General features: G+C 45.6%; 1 protein-coding gene and 1 pseudogene across 1 annotated transcript in view; both read right to left on the bottom strand.

Moving 5' to 3' along the window:
* Positions 1–348: 348 nt before the first annotated feature.
* Pdcd11 (programmed cell death 11) overlaps positions 349–24,303 on the bottom strand; it is a 44,489-nt gene continuing 20,534 nt past the window's right edge. Inside the window, exons 17-36 of the mRNA XM_048438997.3 lie at positions 23,649–23,868; positions 22,266–22,415; positions 21,433–21,548; positions 18,639–19,186; positions 17,162–17,224; positions 14,599–14,707; positions 12,251–12,340; positions 11,963–12,065; positions 11,409–11,586; positions 7,692–7,748; positions 7,047–7,169; positions 5,797–5,919; positions 5,077–5,374; positions 4,849–4,965; positions 4,165–4,314; positions 3,749–3,996; positions 2,955–3,123; positions 2,513–2,666; positions 1,994–2,159; positions 349–1,476 (exon numbers count right to left, since the gene is read on the bottom strand). Coding sequence (XP_048294954.3) covers positions 1,305–1,476; positions 1,994–2,159; positions 2,513–2,666; positions 2,955–3,123; positions 3,749–3,996; positions 4,165–4,314; positions 4,849–4,965; positions 5,077–5,374; positions 5,797–5,919; positions 7,047–7,169; positions 7,692–7,748; positions 11,409–11,586; positions 11,963–12,065; positions 12,251–12,340; positions 14,599–14,707; positions 17,162–17,224; positions 18,639–19,186; positions 21,433–21,548; positions 22,266–22,415; positions 23,649–23,868 — 3,354 coding nt within the window. The 3' untranslated portion in view covers positions 349–1,304. The remainder of the gene's footprint in view (positions 1,477–1,993; positions 2,160–2,512; positions 2,667–2,954; positions 3,124–3,748; positions 3,997–4,164; positions 4,315–4,848; positions 4,966–5,076; positions 5,375–5,796; positions 5,920–7,046; positions 7,170–7,691; positions 7,749–11,408; positions 11,587–11,962; positions 12,066–12,250; positions 12,341–14,598; positions 14,708–17,161; positions 17,225–18,638; positions 19,187–21,432; positions 21,549–22,265; positions 22,416–23,648; positions 23,869–24,303) is intronic.
* On the bottom strand, positions 23,450–23,528 carry LOC125403655 (U6 spliceosomal RNA; annotated as a pseudogene).

Raw genomic sequence — 24,303 nt, forward strand, 5'->3', positions numbered from 1 at the left:
TTGTGCAATTGACAAGGGTGTACAGCCCACTTTGAGAGGAGATGGAACAGGACTAAAGGGGACCACAAGAGCACTGCAAAGGCAGGTCACATGACCTGCCCAAGAGTTGCGTCTCTACCTGGTTTCTCCTGACCTTTGGAGTGGGCAGCTCAGGGGAAAACATGGTATTAGAAGATCCTGCCCTGGCCAGGTTGTACTAAATGAACTCCAAGAACCAGTGGGCTTCAGCTCTTTCTCCTCAGTCCTGCATCAACTAGCTACACACTCAAAACCTCATGCCCTCCCTCGTCTCTGTCTTGCTTCCTGGCATCCAACCCAGTCATTTCCCACAGAAAACTCAGAGAACAATTTAGGTTGTCAGAGAAAGCTTTTAATTCCCTTAGGCACAAGACCCCTCCACCCCCAAAAGACACCAACTGGTGGTAGGGTCTGTGCTGGCACCCAGACTTCTGGGCTGTGACAGACTTCAGGAGGTCTAGGCTTTGGGAGTGGGTGGAGAGTAGACAGTTGAACCATACTTTCAGCTTTCCTCAGGTCTTCTGGATTCTTCCTCTGTCCTCCTCTCAATCTCCCAGCCTCCACAACAGGGCTGACAGTTCGGGCTGACCTGAGACAATGTCTTCCCTACACCCTCTCGGGTATGGCCTGAGAGCTTGCCAAGGGACAAAGTGGGATCCTGACCATGAAAACACTAGCCTTTGCCTTTCTGCTCTAAGACTGCTGCAAACTCTCCGGAAAGGAACACTTGTTTTTTTCTGAAAACCCGAGAGACTGTTGCCTGGAAAAACGGAGCAGCCTCAGGAAAGAAGACGACGTAATGTGTTACATAAAACAAAACAAGAGCATTAAACCTCAAGGGCTGGGTGGAGTTTAGTTGAAGAACACTTGCTTAGCATGTGTAAGGTCTTGGCTCAATCTGTAGAACCCTAAATTTAAAAAAAAATATATATACATATTTTTTAAAACAAGAAGAGATAGTTTACGCCTTTAATCCCAGCAATTGGGAGGCAGAGGCAGTAGATTTCTTAGCTCAAGGCTGGCCAGGTCTACACAGCAGGTTCTAGGCCAGCCAGGACCAAACAGTGAGAACCCTGTCTCAAAAAAAAATATTTTTTTTTAAATTTAATTTTATTTTTTAAAAGGAGAAAGCCTCTCAGAATTCTTTATTCTGACAGGATTGTTCCCGGCATGCTGCAGAAAAAGCAGCACTTAAACTGTCTTCAGACAACCACTTCCTAAGTGTCCAAGGTGCCTGCTGCAGGCTGGGCTGCCTGCTGCTACAGTGTCCAATGAGCCTAGAGCTGCTAGTCCTCCAATGCCGAGCTCTTGGCCTCCACATACTCCAGGGCCTTCGCCTTGACAGCCTGCACGTCCTTCTCGGTGCCGTGCTGCTTCTCGTAATCCAGGTAACGCTTGAAGAAGAACTTCATCTTCTTAGGGGCCAGGCTCAGATGGATGACGCGTTCAAAGATGTCCCTATGAGGAAGACCACGGGAGCAATTCCCTCAGGGTCCCTACCACATGACTTCTAGCTAGTACTCCCCAACCTGCTCTCAGGCCCTAGGTCCCTGTAATCATTAGTATGGACTCCTGCCACAGACAAATTACATGGTGAAGACGACAAAGCTACTGGGATGGGATACATAATGACAGAAGCCAAACGTAAACCACAGAAAGGCAAGAATGAGGCACTTGTTCTTTCTGGAGCCTGCTTTATCTACCCACCTCCAACCCTCCTTGCCTAGAAGGGACTGTGGGGGACAAAAGTGAAAGTCTGCCCATGAAGGTTCTGCCAAGAGAGGCAGGCACAATGTGACTCATGTGGGATCCCAGCAGAGGGTTCAGACATACGAGGACTGGAAAGGAGAAGTCAAGTGGACCAGGGGAGCCATGTCAAAGCTGCCATGGGTGGGTAAACATCACCAGCATGGCCAAATTCCCCTCCCACCTCAGACCCCACCAGAAGTCAGCCCTGACTGTCGTCCGCCCTCACCTGACTTCCTTCTGGCTGCCATGCTTGATGGTCATGTCAATGTAGACTGACCAGACATCTGTGCGTTTTGGGTAGGTGCTCAGTGTGTTTTCAAAAATGGCTTTAGCCCGTTCTGCATCCCCCAGCTGGAACTCTAGCTGGGCAAACTTGGTAATCACGTCCACATCTGTGGAGAAAGGACTGGTCAGAGGCAAGACAATTGCAGAGACCCCTCCCCACAGCACATTATGCTATGGGGACAGGGTTAGTCTGATTCATTGCTCTAGGGCCAAGATCTAGGATAAGAGACAAACCCCAAAAGGACACTGTGGGTTTGAAACCAAATACACACACAAGCCTTGCAGACACCCCTATTCTTAGGCCCATGGACAACAGAATCAGTGCTAATTGTTTTTGCTCTTCCATCTTTTGGGGTCCAGCATCTGACAAGCATAGCATCAGTTCTCCTAATTCAGGAGATCCCACTTGCCACTTACAGGTGTCAGGCCTGAGTGTTTAGGAACTGGGAAGAGCACTCACGCTCCTTGGTGGGCAGGCACTCCAGGGCTCGCTGCAGCACACGGTGACTGGCCCCAGGCTGACTCCTCCGCAAAACAAAAGCGCCATATTTGATCCAGACAGCCTTCTCCTGCCGAAAGCGTTTCAGCATCCGGTTGTACAGCTCACCTGCTTCCTGTGGAAAGACACTTTTGTGTGTGGCACTCGGGCGGAAAGGACAGGCTATGATATTCCAGGAAGGTGGGGAGATTGGGAGGGAGGAGTCTCCAAGTAACCCCTCCAGGGAAGAAAGTCCCGGACAGAAGACAGGTGTGAGAATAGCAAGGGAAAGCAGAGGGAAGGGGGTCTACGAGGCTGGAATGAGACAGTATGGGGAAACCAGGAGGTGGGGTTCTCACACACTGCTGGCCTGTTCAAAAGTCTGGTGGCCTGGGGCAAGTAGGCTCAGAGCCTAACATCTTACCTTGAACTTCTCTGACTTGGTGTAGATGTCAGCCAGATGCAGGAAAACCTTGAGAGGCTCATTGTACTGCACAGCCCGCTCGAAGACCTTAGTCAAGGACTCCTGAGAGCCGTACATGTTTTCGAGGTTCAGCAGTGCCACCCACACATTCAGCTTTTCCTGCTCCTCTCTGGAGGTGGAGTGGGTAGAACATGAGTTCTATCAGTTCAGAGCTGGAGGCCCAGAACTAGCTCTCTCCCAGGGAACAACTATCTATGTCCTCAAGTCTCACCTCTAAGTGCAGACACTGAGACTGTCTCCACTGCAGCCCACTGGAAGGGGACCTAGCTTACTGCCATGTCTGGGCCTCCCTATTTCTCCCCCCACTCCTGGAAGGAAGTCTTCAGATTACACAGATTACAAACTGGCCTAATATTGAAGTGGAACAGAATCCTGGATCTGATTCTCTTCCCCCACGAAGGGAGCAAAGCAGAAAAGTGTCACTGCTCCACACCAGGCTTCAGAAAGCCACCCCCGCTCTGCCAAGAATAGGTTCACACCCAAGCGGGTGCCGAGCTCTCCCTGCTTTGCTTGTTTTAACCAGGAACCTTGCTAGCACACAGAGACTAGTAAATGTTGCTATAGTGATTTCATCAAAGAGGACCATAAAATATAAATGAGTAATCCGTTTCTGGTGGCCACACTTGCAAGATGAGCCTGAAAGACCATGGACTGCCACTAGCCTGTCCAGGAAGAAATAAGCCATGGTGGCAAACTCTGTAAGCAAAGACAAAGTGAAGAGCCTTAGCCCAGACCTGAAGGAGATGGTTTTCAGGGCCCTCTCAGCGACAGCGCGGGCCTTCTCGATCTCAGTGGCCTGCAGGTGGAAAGCCATGTACTGCAGCCACAGGATCGAACTGTCAGGGGAGCTCAACACCAGTCGGTCAAAGTCATCCGCCGACTCAGGCTGTCGCCCAGGGTCCATGAGTGCCTCCTCCATGCGCGACAGTTCCTTCTCTGCCTTCTGTTTCTCCAGCTCCCTTTCCTTCTTGCCCTTCTTCTTCTGCATGGAAGGAAGAAAGTGAGTCACCTGCTCCTTCAAGCCCAGGGGAAAGCTGAGGCAGAAGCCATGGGTTCACAGGACAGTCCATGAACCACCCCAGGAAGACACCTAACTGGAAAAGGGCACAGGAATCTCTGCAAGAGAAGCAATGCCCTGGAAATACGGCACCTTGGCTTGCTTTGGCTTCTCATCCTCCTCGCTGTCTGAGCTCTCTCCTCGGAGTGGCAAGGCTGGAGTCAGAGAGTCAAGCCCCACGTCCCAAATGAAGCCTGAAGAGAGCTGCAGCCGGGGCACCTCTGCGGGCTCTGCCTGCTTTCCCTGCAGGATCACAGAACACTGAGGGAAGCACAGACCAGACTGTTCCCTGTCCCCTGCCTACAGCCATCCCAAAGCCCCCCTCAGTCTCAGTCTCCTGAGGGGACAACAGTAACTTAAAATCCTCTTTCTAAATCAGTTTCTTAGACAATGACTTTGTAAGATGCAAACACACTCGCGCGTGCTCACAGTAGTAGGTCTGGGACAGAAATGCTGACGGCAGAAGTACTGACTGACAAAAGTGAAGGAGCCCTGCCCCATGGCTGAAACTCCCACAGCCTCTCTGCTCAAGCAGCACCTGTGAAGAGCCTGGGTTCACCATCTGCCCACCTCTCTCATTCAGCTCTTGATAAACATGTTATTAATGTTTACAGACCCAGTCAAGGAGCTAGACTGGCTGAGGCAGCTACCCATCAGCCACTGTCTTACAGAAAATGAGGTAATGAGGATGGGGCTGGCACAGCAGAGTTCTTTAAAAAGAACACAAGGAACTCCTCCCCCAAGAAGTCTTTCCCTCCATTTGGTGATGACCCTTACCCTGGGCAACACCTCCCGCTGCTCCATCTCATCTTCTCCCTCCCGGTAATAGACTTCCACACCACTGTCGTCCTCTTCTGGTGCCCCAGACTGCTTCGGTCTCTTGCTCACTCTTTCCTGAAATGGTGGGGGTGTAGGAAGAGACGTTTCTCTTCGCCCTCATGGTACTCTTAGAGAGAAGGCTGGGGAGGCGGGTGAGGCAAGGTGTGACCCTCCCTGAGCACCCACCTGTTCACTCGCAGGCTCCTGGCGCTCCCGCTTGCCCTGCCTGCTCCTCTGTGACTTCTGGGGCTCTTTCTTCTCCTGGCTGAACAACTCCGTCTCCTCCTGCCCCTTCTGGTTCTTCTCTTTCCTTTTTTGGCTCTTTTGCTCTTTCTCTTCTTCTTTTAGGGCCCTCTCCTCAGCCCCTTCTTTCCTCTCCTTTTGGTTCAGAAGTGGTGGTTCTGGGGAGGCAGAAAACACGTCCGGCTTCCCAGTGTCGCTGGGAAGGAGTGACAGCTTTACCTGGCTCTTCTCGGGGTTCACGCTAATGCAGGAAGAGAATAAGGCAGGAAGTAAGGACAGAAAGTGACTGGCACCGCAGGCTGTCCAGTGTCCAGACCTTAACTCAGCAGTAGGCAGGCTTCTTTATCAGTCAGAGCTGGCTCTGCCCCACCTGACTTAGAATGCTCAGCATTCCCAGGGAGGAGTTACACATTTCATCTGCTCCATGGAAAAAGTCATCTAGGATGGACCTGCTTCAGCACCAACAACAGAGGCCATGTCTACTCCGGAGCTAAGGCTGGAGCTCACATCAAAGGGTTTTCACTCCTTGAATACACATGCATCACTACCCATGCCCTCATGCCCTGAGTTTACCTCAGAATCTCCTCCCAAGGCTCTCAGAGAAGGGGTCTAATTCATACCAAACAAAGAGGGACAGAAGGAGCAGGGAGAAAGAACACCTACCGTAGGATCTTAGCAGTGACCAGCTTTCCCTTGGGGAGGTAATGGTCATAAAGCTCTTTCCTGGGTGGGCTACACTGAGACACATGTGAGTACAGGGCCAAACCCACAACTGAAGGCCCAAGGCTGAAAGAGAGACAGACAAGAGAGTCCTGTGGGTACAAACACAACACAGTCCCAACCACACCCAGTGTCTCCACTTTGACAGGATATATGAGACATTGGTTCATGGCATCCAGGAGGATAAAGTTGGTTTTGGAAACTGGAACAAATTATCATGTATAATGAAACTATGAATTCAGATTTTGTTTGTGGTACTGAAAATCCATCCCAGGGAAGCTAGGCAATGGCCCCATCACTGAGCTATGCTGTCGTAGCTGGCCTTGAATTTGCTATGTAGGCCAGGCTAACCCTAAACTCAGAGATCCTCCTGCCTCTGCTGTACCACCACACCAGCTGCCCAGGTTCACTGTATCCACTACAGCACCATGTCTAAATTACAAACCGCTAAACAGACAGAAGAGAGGAGACAGAGCAGGGAATGTGCTGTGCTTAGGAACACGATGTGACCACATTAAGAACCATGAGGCCAGGTGGTGGTGGTGCACACCTTTAATCCCAGCACCCAGGAGGCAGAGGCAAGTGAATCTCTGAGTTCAAAGACAGCCTGGTCTATATGGTATCCTATATACAGGACAGTCTCAAAGCAAGACCTTGCCCCCAAAATAAAAAGATAAACAGATAAATAAATAAAAACAACAGCACAACAAAGAATCATGATCAAACACTAAAATCAGGAAATCCAGAACCTAAAACTGGAAATATCATTCTTTTTCTAAAACACCAAACAAGAAATAACTCAAAACTAAAAAAAAGTATTTAAAATTTTTAGGTCTGCAGAGATGGCTTCATGTTTAAGATCACTTGCTGCTGCTCTTCTAGGACCCAGGTTTGGCTCCTAGCACCCGTATGGTGGCTCACAGCCATCTGTAACACCAGTTCCATGGGATCTGATACCCTCTTCTGACTTCTACACACATCAGAGCACCAGGAATACACCTTACACATACATGCATACAAGCATGCAAAACATTCATATACATTAAGATAAAAAAATAAGCATTTTTGGAATTTTACAAGCTGATAATATATAAGCTTTCTTCTACATTCTTATCAAAGATACCTGGGGGAGGAGGCAGCATGCTCAAGACCAAGCGAGCAGCCCACAGAAGCGGTCTCTGGATGTTACTCACCCTACGAGCACACCATCTGACAGGACAGTTTTCACATAGCCCCTCAGAAGCTGCCCTTCCTTGACATCCTGGATGGAGTTAATCTCTGGATCTTCAATTTTACTTTTTGCTTCTCTGTTTGCCCTAAAGGAATGCAAGGCTTACATACACATCCCTTTAACCAGTGCTGCTCCCCAGTACACCTGCAGTAATCACATATGTGTGACCGTCTCTGCACCTAAAGGACTACAGTCTACAGAGCCCAGCCTGCTCACCCCCGCAGTCCTGCCAGGCCAGGGCTACGTGTCTGACAGCTAGCTATGCAGAAACAAGCCAGAGAGAGGCCCGTTTAAAGCCTGGCGTTGGCAACACCTATTTCTAGTCATGGGATAAATGGATTACTGCCAGTTCCTTCTACCCCAACATACTTACCCCAACAATGAACTTTGGAACCAGACACCTCCCCTCCCCAGTACCATCTTGTTACCTTAGACTCCCACATTTAGGTAAGTGAACCATTTCTTATGAGACAAGAGCCAGGACTCTTCTAGCAACCTGAATCCCACCCGACCCTTGGACGGATAAGGCAGAAGCACAGGAAATGCAATCCACACTGAGTCTTCTGGGTTGTTCCTTCTCACTTCCCACCCCAACACCAACACTCACCTGGACGATCGTAATGACAAAGCCAACACACTGTGTTCTGTAGACAGAACATAACATCTGGAATAGGCAAAAGGAGGACACATTCAACCATCAATATTCTGGAGACACTCACATACATAAAATTAAATCTTTAATAATTCTGTTTTTTGTTGGGTTGGTAAGACACAGGATACTCTCATAGTGTATTCTCAGCTTCTGTTATCTTCAACTTACAAGCTTACCGGCATAATCTGTCAGCAGTTGACAGGCATCTGTACTTAAAAGATGAGACCAACTCCAAATTCTTTTGTTTTTCTGAACCAGTTTCTTTGTGTAGCTCTGACTGTCCTGGAACTAACTCTGTAAACCACACTAGCCTTGAACTCAAGAGATTCGCCTGCCTCTGCCTCCCAAGTGTGTGCACCACCACCACCCAGCTCCCTTACTAATTCTTAACTATGATCTCCAAGAGACAACAAGACCACAAAAAACATGACCAAGGGACTACTGAGTGAAGCTGCAAACAGCAGAGCAGCCATGCCGCAGTTAGGTCTGGGCAGAGCAAGACTCTGAAGCGAGAAAGCGGGGTTGGCTCTTACTGGTCCCAAGCAGCTCAGGTAAAACTGACTCATGGCCTTTATCACAAAGTAGAAACAGGAGGAGAGGTGGAAAAGATCACGGCCACAACATATGCAAAGGTTCCCACAGCAGACGTCTGCCTTCAGACACTACCCTGAGGCAAATGATTGTCTACCCACATCTGACAGATGAAGGGAAGTCTAATTGCACACTACTCACAGGCCTGGCTATCATAAAAAGTATTCAAAATGACTATGCTGCTAAAACCACACCCTTATTTTGTAAGCTTCAAGAGACAAGCCAGAGACGATCTGTGTCTCTCAGGGACTCATCACACATTGGTTTCTTCTGCCAGGTTCTGGGTACTTTTGTTCTGTTATAAGTAGTTGACAACTTAGGCGTATGTCGGTAGACATTTGGATGGGAGTGGGCCATGACTGCTCTCTTAGTCTCTGCCTCCCAAAGGTATGTACTCTACCATGAGCCGACTCTGCCTTGGCTTGGAGTAGAATACAGACCTTGAAATCTGGCTCTTCAAGGACAGTTTTCTTAGGCTACAAAAATGGTCTTGAAACAGAGTGGGGGCTTTGTGTAGACTTTAAAAAATATTTTATGTGTATATGTAAATTAAAATGGAAGATCTAAAACAAAAAGAGTATCTAGTCTGGAGGAAGTGGAGGAAGGGAATGGGAGTAGAGGAGCGAGGGAAAACTGCAGTTGGGATGTAAAATAAATGAATAAGTTTAATTAATTTAAAAAAAAAAAGAATATCTAGTCTGGGCTGGATAAAAGGCTCAGTGGTTAAGATTACTGACTACTCTGTCAGAGAACCTGGGCAATTCCTAGCACTCACACACACTGTGGAACTCCAGTTCCAGGGAAACCAATATCCTCTTGTGGCTGCTGTGAACACCAAGCATGCATATGGCACACATACACATAGGCCTCATACATATAAAACAAAACAAAACAAATAAACAAATCCAGTCTTTTTTTTTTTAAAGGGAATAAGCGTGTATTCTTTTTTTTTTATTATGTATACAATATTCTGTCTGTGTGTATACCCGCAGGCCAGAAGAGGGCACCAGACCCCATTATGAGATGGTTGTGAGCCACCATGTGGTTGCTGGGAATTGAACTCAAGACCTTTTGGAAGAACAGGCAATGCTCTTAACCTCTGAGCCATCTCTCCAGCCACCAACAAATCCAGTCTTATAACTTGGAACTACCGCCTAGGACGCAAAGGGGAGCAGTCACATGCTAGGGTAAGCGAAAGGCAACTCTGCAGACTGTGCACCGTCAAATGGTCCATGAAATCTACTACGATTGTATCTCAGAGTTGTACAGTCATCCAAACGTGTAAGGCACTTCAGCATAAGTTTAGATAACAGTAGTGTAATACAAATAAATACTAAAAATAAGGTGAAAGAACAAGATATTAGCATAAAAAGAAATTTATAATAAACTGCTTTGAGAAAAAAGCAAGTTGCAAATAATATATAAAATGAATTCTATTAGTAAATGAAGTAAAATTATACTTACATTTGTGTTTAAGTGGAAAGGTTAGAGGTCAAAGTATATGGCAAAAGCAGGAGGGGGGAGAAACAGGAACTTAAACTATTTTTATATTTGAGGCTTTCTTTTCAGTAAATAAAACCTCAGGTTTCAGCTTAGATGTTCATCAATAGGATATAATGAATAAAGAAAATGTTACAAATTCACAGAGTATAATCTTGCTTGATTATAAAGAATAAAATTATATCATTTGTAGGTAAATGGGTGAAACAGGAGTTCATCATGATAAACCAGACTCAGAAAGACAGGGTCACAACAGTTCCTTCACGTGTACAACACACACAAGCACACATGTAGGCAACATGAAAAGGAAGGGGCCGTGGGGGTAGGGAGGAAAATGATGGCTGGAGAGATGGATGGGGATAACGAGCACCAGCTGCTCTTCAGAGTTCCTGGTTTAATTCCCAGCATCTACATGGCAGCTCACAATCACCCGTAATTCCAGTTACAGGGGATCTAATGTCTTCTTCTGGCCTCTGTGGGCACCAAGCACACGTGGTTCACAGAATACATGCAGGAAAAACACCCATTCACATAAAGATAAACAAATAAAGTAAGTAAGCAAATAAATAAATAGAAGAGCAAAAGAGGGCAATGGGGGAGGGGAGACGGGGCTAAATATATTTTCTTATATGCAGAACTGAGATTTAACTGCACTCCCCCGATAACATGGAAGCAGAAGGGAGACCAGAAAGGAGGAGAGATGGAGAAAGGTAATAGGAAGGATGAGTCTCAGCAAGCTACGATGATGTTCTGTGTGAAATAACATAATGATACCTATTATTTTGTATGCTAACAAAGTTCAAACTAATCATGCTCTCAGCTGTACCACAGCTGCTCTCTTGTTAGTGCCACTCCTAGCTCTTGGGGCTCCAGTTCGAGGAGAGAGAGGTCTCTATGCCATGTAAAGCTCCTGTAAAGTTGACTGCTGGCAAATCCACACACAAGACAACTAGTTTCTAAAGGTGCTTGTAAGAGTATGCACCCTCTATTGGCCCAGGGAGGAAACCACATCATCACAGAAACAATAGATGGGCTATGTGAAATTAGACACTACCTGAAGTCCACTTAATTTCTTTATTCACAGACTCCTCTTGCAGAGCTGGCAGGAAAACTGCTCAGGACGTCTAAATAGCTGTGCTCCCAGGGCACATGATACTTATGCCAAAAGATACCTAGTTAGCACTTTGCATGCTTGAGGAACACGCTTAAGAATCCATTCTTGGGGTCAGAGAGGTGAGTCAGGGGTCTAAGGATAAATCTTGCCCACCAAGCCTAATAACTGAGTTCTATCCCCAAGACTACATGATGTAAGTAGAGAACCAGCTCTCACAAGTTGTCCTCTGACCTCCACAAATGTGCTGTGGTGTATGGAAACATTTCTCTTTCAATTCTGTTTTCCTTCCCCTCCCTGCTATCAGTAGTTTTAAGTGTTAGTGATTTTTTCCCCATATAGAGTCTGAAGGATCTAGGTAAGTGACTATCAGAGAACAGGGGCAGAAATATACACTGCACATGAATTAAAAAGAAATCCCACCAACTCCAAACATAGGCAGAAGAGGAAGGGCTCTGTGGCTTACTTACCTGACGATCTTCTGGGGAAAGAAGTCCTCCAGGGGTGCCTCGGAGTAGGAGTCACTCACATGAAATAAACTGACTTTCCCTATCTTCCCAAAGGGGAAGGAGACGGTCAGTCCTTTGTTGGGTGACACACTTAACACTCGGCCCATCGCTATTTCCCCTTGTTCAAGTTTGTAAGGACCTGGTGGGCAGAGAAAACAAGATAGCAGTGGCAGTCTGGCCTACTACAGCCTGCCAGTCCAGAGGAGGTAGAGATCGGGTAAACTTGAGTAGGCTCATCATAGCTTGAAGCCATGAACCCCACAGTCATGTGACAGATGATCCTCCTAAAGACCTGAGGAAATCAAGTTTAGAAAAAGAAGACCCAGGAGAGTGATGCAGTCACACAAACCAGAGAACAAAGTGTAGAGAAAGCCAAACGACCCACTCCCAGGAAGCTCTCTACTGGCTTCCCGACACTGAAGGGTTTGGTTTCTTTTACCCAGACAGGGACTCAAGACCCTCTCCCGGGCCCTCTTGCAAGCCCCTCTCCATCTAGAGACCGCTTCTTTTCATACCTATAAGTGACAGACACAAAAAAGCCTTGGGGATGTCTGAGCTGACCACAGTGGCCTTCAGGGCCTGCCCAATCTGGAACTTCTTGTCTGGGTGTTTCAGAACCTTAAAGGATTAAAAAAAAAAAAAATTCTGATATCCCTATAAAGGTCTATCACATATCCAAAAACATAACATTTAAATCTCTACAGTAAATACCTCCCAAACCATTAAACCCCATATTAGCTCAGGGCTCTTTGAAGCCCATGGGAACTCTTGAATTTTCTCTCCAAGGATTACCAGGCACTAACCTTGAAGCTCAGGGAGGTGAGCAACAAAGGAATTCTCCCTCGGATGTCTGGCGCAACATCTACCTCCAGCCACTTCTTAATCACGTTGTACTATGGGGGGACAAGGCAGATGTAAGAGCTTCCTGGGCTACCCAATAACCAGTAAAACACACTCTCTTAAGAAAACAAGCTTGAAAAGGTCCAAACCCCACGTTTTTCCAAGGGACAGGAACCCACCCTGACCACCTCCACATCTCATGGGCTTCAACCAGAGTCTAGCTTAGCTAGCCTGGCAGAGAATGAGTCCTTCCCAGTGTTTCAGCTGAGACCAAAAGAAACATGCTGAAGACATCCTCAGGACACACCAGGACCTTCCCACCCTCCTTCTACACTTGGCTGTTCTCTGACAATTAACCATCTCAAGAGGTCAACGTTTTATTTCAAAATCAATTTAGATCTTTATTTCTCACTACCACATCCTGTCTTAAATTCTAACTTTCAACTCAATAAAATAAAACATTTACTAAGAGGTCACTGTATAAAATGGTTTATCGGGGCTGGAGAGATGGCTCAGAGGTTAAGAGCACTGGCTATTCTTCCAGACGACCCGAGTTCAATTCCCAGCAACCACATGCAGTCTCATCACAACCATCTATAATGAGATCTGGTGCCCTCTTCTGACATGTAGGCACACATGACAACAGCACGTTGTATGCATAATAAATAAATATTTTTAAAAAAATGGTTTATCATAGTGGTAAACAAAGCCAAGCCCTGCCTTCAAGGTTACACTTTAAGAAGCAACTTCAATGTGCATGCAAATAACTAGAGCTCTAAGCAGTGTATACAAAGTACAGCATGCGACAGGAATACGCTGATTATCAACTGTCAGGGAAGGTGGAAGATTCTGACCCTTAAAGGGTCCTAGACAGAAGAAAAAAGGGGAATCAGGTACAGGAACCAGCATGAAACTGACAGGAGGAGAAACAAAGATGGTCGTCAAGGCTGCAGTAAATCATCTGGGGACGATGAATGTCCACAGGCAGGGGACGACTAGAGGGATCAAATATTAGTGACATGCTCAGAAAGATGATTATGGACGAGACTCATGCTGGGTGTGGTGCTGCACTGGAAGAGGCAGGCAGATCTCTATGGATTCAAGGCAAGCCTGGCCTACAAATGAGTTCTAGACCTGTCTTAAAAAAAAAAAAAATAAAACAAACAAACTCCACACAGTAGAGACTGGCCTTTCTTACTGAGTCTGGAAAGCTACAGAGTTAAAGTACAGTGGCAAGCATCGCAGCACATGGTGTCTTTGTCTAGTAAACAGCAGGCATATCAAAAGGAAGCCTCGGAATGCTTGTTCCAATCAGACTTAGTATCAAGGTGTCTGTCAGTCTCTGGTCAGACAGGGCCATACTGTGGCCATGGAGTGCTCTGGCCCTGCAGCAGCTCCACGCCGAGGTCAAAGCATCTGGGCAGTATCAGCTCTGCTGCTGCTCTTCTTGTCTCCCACTAGACAGCTGCAGCTAGCCAGCTAAAGTCACAAATGGTGCTTTAATCTCTCCGTAGTAAAAGTAGAGATCCTGATTAACACATCAATCCACTTAACCACACAGGCCATGGACTTTGTCACTTTGCTATTGTCACTAAAGACTGAACTCTGGAAGCCAACATACCAACCTCTTTACTCATTTTCAACCAATTGCACTGCTTGGTTCTTCTGGCATTGTCTGTGTTTACCCTGAAACTTCATGCTGCCTTTCTGATGTTCTTTTAAATTTTTGGTCTTTTCAACCTTTTCCTCCCTATTACATAATTTTAAAAGATTTGTTTATTTTTATTTTATGTGTATTTTGCCTGCATATATGTATGTGTAGCGTGTGCAAGCCTGGTGCCCAGGGAGATCAGAAGAGCATGTTGGATCCCTGGAAACCCATAACTAAAGTTGACAGATCCAGGTGGCAGCTGGGAACAGAACCTGGGACCCCTGGAAGAGCAGCAAGTGCTCTTAACTGCTGAGCTGTCTCTGGAGCCCTTCTGCATACATTCTTGGTGCTCTTACTCCAAACTTTAAGGTAACAGATGTTTCTGCAAAGTTGGACAGACAGCTCCTTGGAGTCAGGGGCCAGAGTCAGTACAAACATAGATGGGAGAATAGTATAGGTACATCTGCTCCCTTCCACCATTCCTTTATTTTGGTCCCACACAGAGATAAGATTTTAGGGGCAGAAGCCAGGCATCATCACCCTTAGCCTCCATGGGAGTAAGGATGACACAGAATGCTCAGTGCAGAGCCTCTGACTCCAGTGTCACCCACGCTGCTCTGGAGGAAGGTCAGCCCTGCAATGAGGGCAGCAACTGCTCACCTTCTTGAAGAAGCAAGTCACAGTCTGCCCGGCCTGGTACTGCAGAGTCTTCTCCATGGGGCTTCCAGACTGAGTACTAAGAGCACTGTAGTCATCCTTCTTCAAATCACTGTTTGCAAAAAGGCAAAGGAAAGAATGAATCAACCACTGGTCAGAGTCTCAATTGAAAGAACAGCTGTAAAACCGCCAGAGGGTTGGTACGGGACTCTGCTATTACTTACTCTCATAGCCAACTTTCTCCTTAAAGGAGACCCTTCTCGATAGCCTACCTGGGACAAATCGTCTCTCCCCCGAGTCATCAATCTAAGCCAGCAGTGAACTAGCTCATGAGTCTGTAACTTAATAAAACTTTTCTATTAACAGGCAGTGTTGGCACACCTTTGAACCCAGCGCTTGGGAGGCAGAGGCAGGCATATCTTTTTAAAATCGAGGCTAGCCTGGTCTACAGAGCAAGTTCCAGGATTGTCAGGGCTACACAGATGAGTCATCTCAATACAAAAAAAAAAAACAAACAAAAACAAACAAAAAAAAAGGCTATGCTACCATTATCAACTTATCTTCAGACATGTAAGGGCATGTGATCTGAAAGTTGTCAATCTACACACCACTAAACAAGCAAATGGAAAAAAAGGAGGAAGAACTACTAACCCCATTTACCTACTCAGATTATTTCTAAAACAAAACTCAACCATATATTAAACAGTACAGTGATGCTGGCAAAAATGCAAAATATAGTCAAGTGTGCTAGTGAATGTAGAAATACTCTTTATACTAGAAAAGCACAACTGCATATATATCCTGACTTAGTTAACTCCCCCTGAAAGAAACGCTTACATGTGAGCACAGTGGTGAGTTCAGAGTTGTTTTCTCTGTAATTTTAAGGAAGATCAGAAACGAGCCTAGATGTAAATCGTCATTCTGAGAATGAGTATGGTTTGGCACTTTCACGGGATAAATTACTACCATTTAAACTGATCCTAAATGAGTAGATCTCCTCCAAAACTTTCTTTTCAGCAGGACTAGGGATCTAGGCCCCTGCAGATCCCAGGTAAGCTCTACTATCAAGCAACAATCTTCCACACAAAATCATTTTTTTTAATATAATGCAACCATTTTTTTTTTAGCCCAATCAGTGCCCATACACACAGAAAACTCAGAGGGCAGGAAGTGCATTAATAAAAGCCACTCTTTATCTAAAGAAAACAGAAAATTTATTATTGAGCTGGGTGTGATGGTACATGCCTTTAATTCCAGCACTCTGGAGGTGGGTGGAACTCTTTGAGTTCAAGGCCAGCCTGGTCTACAGAGTGAGTTCCAGGACAGGCTCCAAAGCTACAGAAAAACTTTGTCACAAAAAAAACAAAAAATAAACAAACAAAAAACAGCAACTACAACAACAAAGAGTTCATAGACCTGATGTGTTCCTTAAGCATTAATGCAAGAAGCAAGAATAACCAAGGGTCTTAGTGGCCTCTACTTACTTCTGCTATCAGCTGGAGATGGACCTCTTCAAAAACAAAATGTTAATGAAGAAAAGTAAGCATCATCCCAGGTGACCCTGAATGGCATTCCCATGGTCACATGTTTCAGCATCATTTACTGATGGTCCATCAACCCCGAAAGGTTGGGGTCTTTTACAGACAAAGCAGAAACAAGTGGGCCTGAAGGTCAAAATGCCTACAACCTGAACACAGGAGTCACTACCACAGAGACCACAGTCCTCCCCAGGAGTCTCTCACACAATGTCACTCCACAGAACTCACTGGAACACCTAAAAGGCCAGCTTTCTGTCACCAAGCAATGAAGCTACAGGTGCTGACAGAGTAAGCATTCTTGGCTACAGTACTTAGTCCAGGAATTATTGAGTCCTAAAACATTGGGTCCAGAGAAGCAACGCTGACATTCCACTCTTGCTTTGTGAGACAGGCTCTTACTGTACAATCCTTCTGCCTTAGCCTCAAGTGCTAGGATTTCAGGTATGAGCCTCTATTCCCGTGGTTCTCAGTGTTCCTAATGCTGGGGTGACTCCAAACCATAAAATGATTGCATTGCTACTTCCTAAGTCTAGTTTTGCTGATGGCCTTAGGTGACCAACACCCGTGAAAGGGTCGTTTGACACCCCCAGGAGCCACAACCCATAGCCACTTTAGTTTTCATTCCTCCCTCAAGTTAAGGGGATTAAAAAAAAAGCAGCCAAGAGCTGAAGCACAGCTGTGTGTTAACATGAGACCTTGGTCGCCACTCTCAGGATGCTCAAACAAAACCGTGTAGTCAAGAATTCTGTTCTCGGAAAATGGACAAAGCCTAGTCTTTCTGTGTGGTACTTCCTGATAAGATGCTGAGATGGAACTGTAGACATGCTCTGATGAGTCCACAGAGTCTACCGGGAGGAAAAGGCAGATGAGCAGCTCCCTGTAGACACAGACTCTGTCTAGAGAAATAAGGAGATTTGGACAAAGAGAGGCAAAGGTGCCCTAAGACGGGTAGGATCAGAAAAGCTCAGGATTACTGGTTCCAAAGCCCAGCACTCTTTCCATGAGGCCACTGCCAGAGTTTCCCTCACCTTGGCCGAATGCTCAGCTCCAGGATGGTCAGAACAAATCTGGGGTGACTTATTGGGAGAAACCTAGAGAGAGAAAGAAATCAAATCACTCTGTACTCTTTGCTAACACAATGATCCTAGATCAGGGCCTTTCTGCCCCACCCTCCCCCAAACTGATTACTACCACCTCTGTCCCCTCACACCCCACACTAGGCTGACAAAGGCTACTGAGATATTCAGAGCCTGAAAAGGCTTGACTGATAGACTGTTTCATTCCAGAGGTCTAGAGAGGATAAATGACTTATTGAAGATCCTATGCTTAGTTCTTGAAATTAGTATGCTGTTGTGTAATATTATTTTAAGATGTTACATTTGTTTATGCTGTGAAACTTTTGTTTTAGTGATGCAAAGATGTGTTGCATTCTTTTATGTTGTATTTGTTTAACTCTGTGAAGCTGTGACTCTTTGCCTGCCTAAAACACCTGACTGATCTAATAAATAGCCGAATGGCAAATAGAAAGGCAAGAATAAGGATGGGTGGGACTGGCAGGCAGAGAGAATAATAGGAGAAATCTGGGAGGAGGAGGAAGAGCAAGAAAAACAAGGAAATGAACACATCAGGGGTCAGTCACCCAGCTACATAGCAAGTCACAGAGAAAAAAGGAAAGATAGGTATACAGAAACAGAAAAAGATAAAAGCCCAGAGGCAAAAGATAGATGGGATAATTTAAGTTAAGAAAAGCTGGCTAGAAACAAGCCAAGTTAAGGCTGGGCATTTATAAGAAAAAATAAGACTACATGTGTATATTTATTTGGGAGCTGGGTGACAGGCCCCCAAAAGAGCCAAAAAGAGCAATGAGTAACTAACACCAATAATAGTATGTCAACCATACGTCAGATTTCTGAACTCCTTTTCTTGTTAGAGCAAGAAATTCTACACAACAAGATTTAAAGTAAGGGCCTTTAAGACAGCTTGTGTGCAGTACTAACCACCTTAGGTCAATCCTCAACTCCCACAAGGTGGCAGGAGAGAACTGACTCCTGAAAGCTGTCTTCTAACTGCCAGAAATGGGCCATAGTATGTGCATGCCTGTGAACCCATGTGTGCAAACACCCACAAATAATAAAAACAAAGGTGTGCCATGGAGGATGTACTACGATCGTGCTGATAAATACTGAGTAAGAGCTGTGCGGAACAACTTACTAAGCAGGCAGCACACAGCTCACTTTTTCCGTTTTCCCAATGGCTTTCCAAGGCCATTATTCTCACTTTACAAGTTATGGAAATAACTCAGCAGTTAATCTGAAATTCAAAGGCAGGTCTAACTTTAAATCTACCCTTTAACCACTATATTCTATGTTTAAAAACAATATGCTAAAGGCTCTGACTGATTGCCTTGTAGTTAACTGAGAGAAGTATTTGCATGCAACTCTTTAATACCTGCCTATGTTTCTGTTCCTCCCCTCAAAGCCAGCCCAGTCTCCCAAAACCTCATACCTGGATGTCTTCACATCTCGCCCACCGATCACTCGTGCAGTGACTGTCTCCCCAACTTTAAGTGTGGTTGTAGGAGAGGTGCCCACTGGAACGTCATCTAGAATGCGGGAGGCGTGGATACAGCCAATGATGCCATCTTCTAGGGTCACAACGACATGTGTGGCCTTCACAGACTTAATGGTCCCAGTGACTTTGTCCCCAATAGCCAGGCCATGCTTCTTTTTATTCCTCACAGTCAAGTCTGTGTCCTCCTCTTCCTCCTCTTTGTCATCAACCATCTCGGAATCCCTCTGAGCTGGCCTCTGGGTCCTCTGAGAAGCTGGCCCTTCCACAGCCAAAATCAGACCTGTCACTCCTGGTTCTGTGGTCTTGAGAGTGAGGCAGACACCCTGTCCCACATGTAGCTTCTCAGAGTCAAAGTGGAAGGTGTCGTTGAGGTGAGAGGTCAGGGAGAAAGCTACGAGGTGGCCCGTTTCCATCAAGGAGGCCACAGCAAAGGATGCCTCCAGATGCTGCACGATGCCTTGATGTCTACTGTTCTTCCTCAGCTGGAAAAAGGGAGTCACATTCACTCTCACACAGTACGGTTACTTTGTGCATGGCTCCACCTGGCAGCCTGTAAAGAAGGCCCCTGATACCAGCAGACTGGGCTGTAAGCAATTAGCCTCCCCCCCACAGACATGGCTTTCCTTTCCTGAACACTCATTCCCAGAATCCCCAGAATCCCCTTTCATTGGCTCTTTTCTTTTAGACAAGGCTTTGCTAAGTCGTCCACAGTGGCCTAGAGCTCAACTATTCCTGCCTCAGTTTCTCAAGTGCAGGGATTACAGAGGTATGCTATCATGTCTGGTTTTGGTTTGTTTTGAATGTAAATTCCTATGCCCAATCCTAGAACTATTAAATCTCAACTCTGGAGTTATTTAGGTGCACCTGATGCACAGCTAGGAGACCACCAGTGGTCTTAAGACTGACTGACGGGGGACTGGAGAGATGGCTCAGTGGTTAAGAGCACTGCCTGCTCTTCCAAAGGTCCTGAGTTCAATACCCAGCAACCACATGGTGGCTCACAACCATCTGAAATGAGATCTGGTGCCCTCTTCTGGCCTGTAGGCACACATGTAGACAGAATATTGTATACATAATAAATAAATAAATATTTAAAAAAAAAAAAAAAGACTGACTGACGGTCCCGCCGCAGTCCCAGAGCACTTGTTACATCACTGAGGCAGGTTATCTTTAATGGGAGCTCACTGTGTTCAAAGCACTCTGCTCCAATGTGTTCATGACCGACAGTAAGATGGTAAGGTCTTACCACCACCGAGGGAGACTGCTGGGCATGTTGGCACACACCGGTAAAGCCAGCAGCTGGAGGCTGAGGTAAGACAACTATTGAGAGTTCAAGGGCCACTTAGTGATTTCTAGGTGAATTTTTTTTTTTAAATATTTTATTTATTTATTTATTTAGTATACAATATTCTGTCTGTGTATATGTCTGCAGACCAGAAGAGGGCACCAGACCCCATTACAGATGGTTGTGAGCCACCATGTGGTTGCTGGGAATTGAACTCAGGACCTTTGGAAGAGCAGGCAGTGCTCTTAACCTCTGAGCCATCTCTCCAGCCTCCTCTAGGTGAATTTTTACACATGAGAAATTCTTCAAAACAAACAACTAGGAACAAAAAAATGCTTGGGATAATGATCAAATGCAGACTGAACACATTTAATTGAAAAATCTAAAACCCAAAATGTTCCCAAATCCATGGTTTTGAGAGTTATTAGCATATGAGACCTCAAAAGTTTTATAGTTTAGGCACTTCAGGTTTCAGACCTTTAGAATTAGGAATGTTAAATGAGTGATGCCTATTTAACTATTCCCAAGTTCAAGAGTCTGAAGTTGCCTAGTATGCTGCTATACACCTGTGATTTCAGCACTCAGGAAATGGAAGGCAGCCCATGTAACAGCCCATGGTTCAAATATAAAAAACAAACACAAAAACAAAAACCTAGAAATTTGAAACACTTCTGATCCCAATCATTTCATTTTGAATAGATGCACAATCTGTACAATCTTACCCAGAGAAACTTTCTATAGATTGAGATTTTTCTTTAAATCTTCTCTATTTTTTGGTTTTTCAAGACAGGGTTTCTCTGTGTAGCCCTGGCTGTCCTGGAACTTGCTTTGTAGGCCAGGCTGGTCTCAAACTCAAGAGATCCGCCTGCCTCTGCTGGGATTACCAGGCCCAACTCTTCCATCAGACAGAAGGATACGGAGGCATCAGGATGAGTGTGGACATGCTTCCTGAATGTAAAAATGCCCAGACCTGATTAGTTTCAGGTGACTTTTTTTTTTCCGTAAGTTAGTTTACAACATTATTTCAAATAAAATCTAAATTCTGCCTTTTCTTAAAAAATCAAAGGCATAGTGGTACACACCTATAGCAAAACAAGCATTTGAGAGAGCAAGGCAGGACTGGGTTCAAAGCCAGCTTGTCTCAAAAACCAAAAAAGGTAGGTAGGAGTTGATGTGGAGGTGGAAGACAATATATATTTAGCAACATTAGACCCAAGTAGTCCTCTGCTAACAACTGGATGGAGCCAAACAGTCTGGCCTATGTGGGCCAGGCACACATCTGCTAGTCTGTCTGGTCTGAGCGCTAACCCTCCCTAATCGTAAGTCCTACTTATCCTAGACAGAATCAGGCACACAGTCACTCTAACTACAAATTCCCTGAGCTGTGAGTGTTCTGTGGAAGCCAAGACACAAAGCCACAAAGGTGCAAACGAATAAGCTTACCTTTCTAGCTTTCCTATTCACCAAGTCCTGGTGAAGGGAAACATGGACCTCCAATTTCAACATGTTCACATGTAGGACTACAACCTTCCTCTTCTGCCCAGACTCCACCTCTTGCCCTACAGTGCAGAACCAAGCATAGTGCAATCAGCCTTGTGGAAAGGGGAAGGGAAGCTAGCTCACCTGGGCTGCTCAGTTCAAAGGGCAAAGATGGCCCACAGTTTAGGGAAATCAAGGTGGCCTACCACACCTAGCTACTGCTGGAGTGGGTCTTAATTTATGCAATTTAATAACATAAAATCCCAACTTTGTACAAACACAATAAAAGCACTTCTGTCTTAATTTCCTGTTGTCATAATAAAACCCCTGACAGAGCAGCTTATGGGAGACAAGGTTAGCTCTGGCTCACAGTTCAAGGTGCAGGCCACCATGGTGGGGAGTAAGGTCAGCAGGAACTGGACACACTGATCACACTGCACCTAGCCAATGAGCAGAAAGCAAAGGATGCATGCTACTCATCAGCTCCCTTTCCTCACTTACACTGTGCAGCCCAGTCCAGGCTTCCCATTGTAGTTAACAGAGTCAAGATGCCCCTGCTCCCTAGGGATGCTCAGAGGCCAACCCAGGTAATTTAAGACCCTGTTATGACTGACACTAACTATCACAAGAACCATGCTTAAACATTTATCCTGCTATCAATAGTCTTGATTTTCATTCACACAAGGTAAGGATGCTTCAACTGAATCAACTCATCTACTATACGACCATGGAAATTTCTGTATCCAGTACAGGGAGCAAGCAAGCACAGGGTCTCCCAACATGAGGAGCAAACTCACCTGCCCGATGGTATCTGCTGGCTTTCAAGATCAGGTCAGGCACGGGACCCCCACTGAATACCACTGAACCATCTTCCAACACCTTTTGTACCACGACATCAAGGACCATCCCTGGGGTCATCTCAGCCAGTGTCTGAATCAACACAGAGTCTGCCAAGGCCCAAAGAAAGCAGGGAATTAGTGAAGGACACTCTCAGCATTTCTTTCCTATGGAAATGTGCTGGCATCACAGAGCAGAGGAACACTCAAGCACTGAAAGAGTGAATTCACTTCCTGCAAACCATCCAGTATCAGATCAGATGTAGGAGGCAGAGACTGTCAGCTCTCTGTGAATTTGAGGACAGCCTGGTCTACACATAGTGAGTTCCAGGCCAGCCGGGGCTACACAGTGAGACCTTGTCTCAACAAAACAAATCCCACACAAAAAATAATCTAGTGTCATGGCCAGTAAGATGGCTCAGTGGGCTCCTGCCGACAAGTCTGAGGACCTGAGTTCAATCTCTGCAACCCATGTAGTGGAAGGAAAGAACCAATTCCCACAGATCGTTCTCTGACCTATACACACATTGTATGGCATACCCACATTCTCTCATGTGCACACACAAATAAACCTAACCTTTGTTTGTTTTTGCTTTCTGAGACGGTGCATCTCTGACTGTCCTGGAACTCGCTCTGTAGACCAGGTTGGCCTCAAACTCAGATATCCGCCTGCCTCTGTCTCCTAAGTGCTAGAATTAAAGGAGTACACCACTACCACCTAGTAAGTATTCAAGAAGACCTTCATCTTAACCTGGGTCATTTCATAAACATGTAATGATTACTTTATGAACATTTACTATTCAAAAAAGCATAGATGGAGAATACATGACAGTAGTAGAGCACTTGCTTGAGGTTCTAGGTTGGCTCAATATCTAGTAACAGAAAGAATAGAAATGGAGGGGGAAAAAGGCTTGCTAAGGTGGCATGCAACTACAGCCCCATACTATTGGGGAGACTCAGGCACCAAAGTCACTCAGACCCACAGTCTAGGGCCAAACTGGTCATACAAAAACTCTATCAAACTACACCAGTTTTTTGTTGTTTTTGTTTTTTTTAATTTATTATTATTTATTTATTTATTATGTATACAATATTCTGTCTGTGTGTATGCCTGCAGGCCAGAAGAGGGCACCAGACCTTATTACAAAAATATGGAACGCTTCACAAATTTGCATGTCATCCTTGCGCAGGGGCCATGCTAATATGTGCTGCCGAAGCGAGCACTGTTTTTGTTTTTTAAATTAGAGAAAGCCCCCATGTCACCCTAACAACAGGTACAATGGAAGTACACACTCCTGTCTGGACCTTATCCTCTGCTTCCTGCCTCCATTAAACATGCCCCACCTTGGTTACTCATGAGGCTGCGGACACCCTGCAGCTCTTCCAGGCACTGACACAGGAGGATGAAGCTGGTATTGGCCGAATTTCCCAGGCTGCAGTCTGATAGTCGCAGAGACAAGAGCATCCTTTGCTTTTCCTCATCCACATTGGTCACCTTAGCAACGACTGTCTGACCCACCACGAAGTGGTCACTTGGAGTGGTTACAAACTTGTCACTCATGATCTGAACGGTAGATAAAAAAGTGGGAAAAGGAAAGCAGCTGTCCATTAATACAGTTAGGGCTAAAGACAATGTTGTGGAATAGAATATTTGTTTAAGTAAAAATGTGTTATATTTGTTTATGTTGCAAAATAATTGTTTAATTAACTATGTAAAGATGTGTTGCGTTTGTTTATGATGTATTTGTTTAACTATGTAAAAATGTGCTGCTCTTTCATCTTGCCTAAGGAACCTGATTGTTCTAATAAAAAGCTGACTGGCCAATAGACAGAGGATGGTTGGCGGGGCTGGTGGGGAGAGAGGAAACAGAAGTCAGTCAGACAGCTGGGGGCCAGGCAGCCAGACACGGGGTGAAGCAGGAAAGCAAAAGAGGACAATACATAGATGAGATAAATGACCCTTAGATCAGCACATAGATTAACAGAAATGGGTTAATTT

The sequence above is a fragment of the Myodes glareolus genome, chromosome 7 (assembly GCF_982192425.1).
Source record: "Myodes glareolus chromosome 7, mMyoGla1.1, whole genome shotgun sequence".
In the NCBI taxonomy this organism is placed as follows: Eukaryota; Metazoa; Chordata; class Mammalia; order Rodentia; family Cricetidae; genus Myodes; species Myodes glareolus.